General features: G+C 40.6%; 1 protein-coding gene across 1 annotated transcript; it reads right to left on the bottom strand.

The window, feature by feature from the left end:
* Positions 1–2,073: 2,073 nt before the first annotated feature.
* LOC311272324 (pro-opiomelanocortin-like) lies at positions 2,074–6,029 on the bottom strand. The gene is made up of 3 exons (XM_084378674.1): positions 5,971–6,029; positions 4,000–4,123; positions 2,074–3,349 (listed from the first exon to the last, which is right to left on the bottom strand). The coding sequence occupies exons 2-3, from the start codon at positions 4,117–4,119 to the stop codon at positions 2,825–2,827; spliced, it is 645 nt and encodes a 214-aa protein (XP_084234800.1). The 5' UTR covers positions 4,120–4,123; positions 5,971–6,029; the 3' UTR covers positions 2,074–2,824.
* Between the last annotated feature and the right edge of the window lie 1,104 nt (positions 6,030–7,133).

Here is a 7,133-nt window from a genome sequence, read left to right as displayed (position 1 = left end):
ACTCCTGACCATTCATTATTGCTGGCTTAAACCTATTAGTTAAGCTTTTTCAAGTTTTTGGTGACATGCTTTCTACTATGTTTCATCTCATAGCAGATTATGGCATTTCTGTTCAAATATTCATGGCTTGTTTCATTCCTGCTTGGTTAATGAGCCTTCTTGGGTGAAATAGTTCCTGTGTTTTTTGGGATGCCTGGCCCTCTTATTGTGGGGAGGAATTATCTGCTGCTGCTCAGGGCAGATGTCCCTTTATTGCAAAATCTCCCTGCAGAGTTGATGCACCAAAAACTTTTTGTCAAGACTTGATCAGCACACATCATCTGTTAATCTGTTCAATCTTCAGTCTGTAATAACCTATTAACTTTACTTAATTCACCTGTCTCTACTGATTGAAAGTATCTGAAATGTGATTTGATGTATGCACACATTTGGTTGATAAGTGGTGTAAGTGATGATAGTGTGTGTGTGTGTGTGTGTGTGTGTGTGTGTGTGTGTGTGTGTGTGTGTGTGTGTGTGTGTCCTCAGTGAAGTGTATCAGTCTCTGCAGTAGCTTCCAGCTGCAGCAGTCAGTTCAGTTTCTGTTCAGTCTGACTGAGGGAGGTTTTTGTAGGACGGTTTTTCACTGTGTGAACACATACTGACTGTTGATGGTGTGACCACTCTGACAGTAGTAAACTGCTGCATCTTCAGCCTGAACTCCACTGATGGTCAGACTGAAGGCAGAGTTTGATCCACTGCCTGTAAAACGACCTGGAATCCCTGATTGCCGACTGCTAGCAAAGTAAATGAGAAGTTTCAGAGTTTCACCATCTCTCTGTTGGTACCAGCCTAAACGGTTATTACCATAAACCGTCTGACTGGTCCTACAGTTGATGGTGACGGAGCCTCCCAGAGCAGAGCTCACTGCTCCAGGCTGAGTCACTGTGACCTGACCTCTGGACTCTGAGGACACAGAGACAAAAACATAAAGTAGCGTCATGGTTTTGTCGGCTTCATTTCAGAGGGACGGATGTTCATAGAGGAGAGGAGTTTGATTCTCTGGACTTTACCTGTGAAGCAGCAGCAGAGGAGAGTCCAGATGAGGACGCAGATCAAAGTCATGTTTTTGATGAGGAGGATTTCTGTGTCTTCTGTTGTCATGAAGGACAGCTGTCAGTCATCCAGTGTTCAACTCTCAGGACTATAAACTCTCCCAGAGCACTGGAGCATGGTGCTGCTGATGCAAAGTGGCTCTCTATGGAAATGCTCTGACTGACTCCAACAGGGACTTGGATTACTCTCATCATGCTGTTTATCAATGGATCAATCACTTAAAGTATTGATAAGGAAACTTTTTATACCAATTTTAAATTATTCCGACTTCATGCTTTTTAAAAACGTGTTTCAAAATGTCCTCTGTCTTGGATTAGTCTCATGATGCTGTTTATCAATGGATCAGTCACTTGATCAGGACCATGTCATTGCTGATTTCTTTGTGAATTTGGGTTTTTAACATAAATACAAATTAGTACTGAAACCTGTCTGTCGTCATGGTTCGGCAGTGATGCCTGTCTGTTGCCATGGTTACTGAGCTCAGAGAGGGAAGTGAAACATTGAAGATCAGTTTCCTCCAATCTGAGGAAGACCAACAGAACTAGACGCTCCTCTGCTGCAGCCAACAGGATGGAGTTTAGTTGAGCTCATATAAACTTTATTAATCTCTCTCTCTCTGCAGTGGGTCGAGTCGTCCCCACCCTGACGGTGCTGCCCCCCTCCAGTGAGGAGCTGCAGCAGGGGAAGGCCACGCTCATGTGTCTGGCCAACAAGGGCTTCCCCTCAGACTGGAGTCTGTCCGGGAAGGTGGACGGCAGCAGCAGCAGCAGCAGCAGCTGGGAGGAGAGCAGGAGTCTTTTTTAAATTTCTTGCAGTAATACATTTATCCTTTTGTGTGTTGAAACAATAAAGAACATCATCATAAATATCGGCTCTGTTGTCTTCATTTTTTGGGATCTTCACATTTGTCCTGTACTTTTGTTTTACTACTGAAAAGACAACTATGATCGCTAGATAGTAACAAAAAACATGTCTCATGTCTTTTGCTTGCAAATATCTTTATTGTCATGTCATTTACAGTTATTTACATGAATCAATATATAAAACATTTTTTCTCTCTTCCTGTGTCTGCTGAAACAGCCAATCAAGACCTAAAACAACATATTCTCAATCCTGACAAGCGACCTTTTCATATGATGCAAAACCTCTCCGTGAGGAGGTCAGGGTGAACACATACAGGACGTTTACAGATTTGTTAATGCTGGAAAATGCTGTTTTTCTTCTACAATTGCTTTCCTGAACATAATCCAACCTGACAGATAGAGGTGACAGAGCACACTCACATGAGACTGACAAACAGCGTCGTCCTGCTCTAATACTTTCCTTATGACATCATGTTAGCACAGTATGTCCAGGCCAGTATAATACTTCCTAGATTTAAAGAACATTGTACAGCTGAAGAGGGAGAATCAATCAATCATTTAAGTCATTTTTCAGTCAAAAATCTAAAAGTATTTTACGTCTTTTCTCTGTTTTATGTCAGAAGAATCACATGAACATTTTCACTGAGACAATAATCTTTTTGTTTTCTGAACATAATCCAGGCAGTGATTACATCTCCTAGTTTCTTAACCTCAATCTCTCGACATCGTCGCCTCCTGACAGGGAATCAGATCAGAAAACACTTGTTTTTGAAGGCGATGACGAATAACGTATTTGGTAATCATCTTGGAGGACTTATTGGCCAATCAGTCTGCTCGTCTTCTGTCTCTTCCCTCTCTTTCCTCCTCCATCACTGCTCTCTCTTCTGCTCCTGTCCATCTTTGTTGATGACGTTCTTGAAGAGCGTGAGCAGCGGCCTCTGGCTGCGCTCGTCCCAGCTCTTCATGAAGCCGCCGTAGCGTTTGCTGGCCGGCGGACCGCTCCAGCGGAAGTGCTTCATCTTGTACGTGCCATCTTTCTTCTCGTGGACGTCACCCGGGAGCTGCTCCTCTTCCGCCACCTCCTCCGCCTTCTCCTCGTCCTCTATCACAAGCTCCCGCCTCCTCATCTCTCCGGGGAAACTCTCGGCTGACTCTTCCTCCACGCCGTTGGAGGTGTAGACTTTGACCGGGCGGCGCTTCCACACGACAGGCTTCCCCCAGCGGAAATGCTCCATGGAGTAGGAGCGCTTGGCCTGAGGAGAGGAGGAGGAAGATAGAAGAGAGAGGGAATGCAGGGGCTCAGGGTCTGACGGAGGGAGAGGTTGGAGGTGGGCATCGCCCGGGACGAGGGGCGTCTCAGCGGTGAGGTCAGAGCGACAGAGCTTGATACACTCCTGCAGGAGAGGACGGAAAAGTTGTTTAAGATGTTTACTGTGATGAGTGAACAGAGAACAGAAGAAGAAGAATGAAAAGGCCTGGAAGGCAATCATCACAATGTTTTCCTAAACGTAACCAAGTAGTCTTGTTGCCTTAACCAAGGTCAGGATGCTGCAACGGTCGTGTTGTTTTACAAACGGTGATATTTGCCATTATTGGAGACGCTGATAATCATCATACACAGTGTGAAGGTGTGTTGATCGTTTCATCGTGGGTAATCAGAGCACAGACGCAATTACGGCATAGCCTAAATATCCTGCTCGTGTGCGCGGCGGATCATCGTGCTTTTCATTTCGGCGTCCATGTAAACGAGTTACAGCAGTTTTTGGCCAAAATACACCTGAAATTGATCTGTGGACAGTCGTATCAACATCATTCCAGTGTTTCACGTCTGTATCTGTAGAATATATCACAGGTATGAAAAGAAAACACACAAAATTTAAACACAGAATTTCCTTTGCCGCAGTACAAGATCCATAACGTGCTCTCACATGTACAAAAAAGAAAAAAATAAGAAGAATATATAGTATTAGGTATTAGTTAGGCTGTATTGTGCAGTGTGGTTATCGTGTGTGTGTGTGTGTGTGTGTGTGTGTGTGTGTGTTACCAGCATGCTGCTCTCAGAGTTGACCTCCTGACAGCTGGGATGGTCCAAGCACTGACTGACAGCTTCTGTGGCCACGCCCACCACCGCCGCCACAACCACCAATAGCCACACAGGACGCATTCCCCTGCCGGCCAATCAGAGACACACACACACACACACACACGGGGAATTTTTACCACTGTGATCTGCTGCAGAGATTACAGAGTAAAAAGCCTCTCATCATCACACACAGTCAGATGTATAGAAATAACTCAAAAACCACTTAAAATTAAAATGTTGATATTCAAAATGCATTTTATTTGCATTGAAAAATGTTTTTAGATGTTTAAAGAGAAAATAGAACACTTGTGGAACTGAAATGTGTCATGGTTGTTGATTTCCTGTTTTATTTTGTAGTTTTGTTCTCTTGTGCCTTGTTGTGACTTTCTACTTCCTGCTCGCCTGTGTTCCCAGTGTTCTGTCTCCCTCTTGTGTTCCTGTGCTTCCCCCTCACCTGTCTCATAAGCACCGCCCAGTTCCCCGTGTGTCTCCACCTGCACCTCATCCCTCGTTAGTTTACTTTGTATTTAAGTCTGTGCTGTTCCCTCACGTTTTGTCTTCCCCGGTCCTCAAGTGCTCCATGTGTTCCTGATTTGTTTCTCCATGGCTTTCCGGTTTTTCTTTAGCTTTTGTATTTCTGTTTCGGAATAAGTTTTTCCTTGGTCTTTGTGTTTTTGTTAAGATGAGGGACAAATAAGATACAATGAGATACGATCCAATACGATTTATTAAGATACATTACGATACGATACAACACGATACAACACGATACGATATGATACGATATGATATGATACAATGAGATATGATACGATGCGATGCAATAAGGAAGGAAATTCTTGTTCCACAGTGTACTCAAAAATACAGTAACACCAGAATAAAATACTAATACACAATAGACAAATAATAAAAATATTAAGACTAAATGCTAACATCAGTGCCTAACAGAATAGCAATAAAAATAAGATACATTTACATTTAGGAGAAATAAGTACAATATAACTATTAAATAATTAATTACTACAATAATATTAGTAGTAGATAGTGAGACGTAATTAAACTTAATAATTCACATGTTATTTTCAAGGTAGTATTTGAAATGTTGTTGAACAATAAAACATTATATTATATACAATTTATTTCATACCAGTTGTGTTGATTTTACTTTTTTTTTATCATTTTGTGTAACATAACATTGTGTTATGTTATTGTGTGTTGTACAATACTTTGTTAAATTGTAGTAATATTGGCAATATTAACACAGTAAAGTTGTATTCTTTGCTTTTACATTCTATTAGTACATGTCCAGTGTGTTTCTATTTAAATAATATGATAAACATTTACAACATTTACAACATGAAAATAAGAGACATTTAGGAGAAATAAGTAAATATAATAGGTAGTGTACAATGATATTTAGAAGTAATACAAGTTAATAATTCACATGATATTATTAAGATAGTATTGGAAATGTTATTCAACAGAGAAATGAGGTATATATATATATATATATATATATATATATATATATATAGTTAATTTATTCCAGTTGGTGTTATTGATCATTTTGTTGAACATACTTAACATTTGTATTGAGTTACTTTATTGTTATTATTGTGTCTTATATAACTACTGGATTGTATTAACATTGCCGATATTAAAACAACAAAGTTGTATTCAATGCCATTATATTCTATTAGTATATGTCCAGTATGTGTTTTTTTATTTTTTTTCATATCAGACTTATATATGACAATAATAATTTATTTCTAAAATAAATATTTAAAAATATATTTTATACCAGTGAAGCTATAGATATTTTGTGGTCGTAAAATAATTAAAATGAATGAAAGAAGGCCTAAACAAATAAATAATAAAAATACATAAACTGAATAAACTCATAATATAAAAACAGATGAAGAAGAAACTCACCACGCTGTCCTGTCTCTCTGCTGTTTCCTTGTTGTTCAGCTGTTGGACAGAGATTTCTGTTGTTCCCGTCCACTTTTGTCCCTCCGACTGACCATTTTATATCTATTCAGTCAAGGACACACACACACACACACACACACACACACACACACAAACATACTTACAAGAATGATGACGTCGTTACCTGAAATCTGCCCACCATTTTCTCATTCATGCTTGTAAACACACACTGCTGCATGAAAATGGACAATCAATTAAATGTCATCCACCTCTTCCACCCACACACACCATCATCATCATCATCATCATCATCTTCATCATCATCATAAACTCAAACTTTAGAGGAAAACAGAAGTCTACAGCCGAGCGAGTGGCTCTATAGTAAATAAAACCAAACAGAAAGATCCGACTTTCTAATCAAATGAAGAGGCTGGAGGGATGTTTTATCAGTCAGCTGGTCCAGACTGAACATCTCAACATCTATTGGATGGACTGCTGGGAAATTAGACATTCGTGGTCCCCAGAAGATAAATCCTACTGACTTAGACATTTCCTCTATTTTAGCTCAATGCTGCTACCACAGCTGCAGACTCTTAGTTTTGTTTAAAATGATATTTAAGAGGACATGAACGTAGTCGCATACAGCAGCGAGAGACTGCAGCTGCGTGTTAAATGTGAGCAGACACATCAGGCAGACTAACACCAGAGCGAAACGTCGTCACAGGGAGGAAGAGGGGATTCAAACCTGCGGTCAGAGTCTTCAGTTACACACCTGCTGCAGCGTCTGAGGCCTCAGTGTGACGAATGACGGATCTGAAGGGGAAGGACTTTGTTTAAAGGACCACAAGGAAGAAAGCTGATGAGGAGGATCTTCATATTTAATGCTCAGTGTCACCAGGAGCCTCATTCCCTTCATCCACAGGAGCTTTCGTCCACCACTATAACGACGGCATCTGAAAACTCAACCTTTATAACGTCTCGCCATCCTTCTAAAAGGGTGTTAGGGGCCTAACGTTGGACGTTAGGACAATCAGCTTATTTGTGAAATATTTAATTTTATAGATAGGGTTGCCTAAAATGGGCTCCACAGACTATATGGTTTGGTGCGACTCACCACATTTCTAGCAAGAAAAAAGAAGAAAGTCCTAATATAAGACCCTGTG

The sequence above is a fragment of the Pagrus pagrus genome, assembly GCF_965226575.1.
Source record: "Pagrus pagrus genome assembly, chromosome: 17".
Classification (NCBI taxonomy): Eukaryota; Metazoa; Chordata; class Actinopteri; order Spariformes; family Sparidae; genus Pagrus; species Pagrus pagrus.
This window is presented reverse-complemented; position numbering and strand designations above follow the sequence as displayed.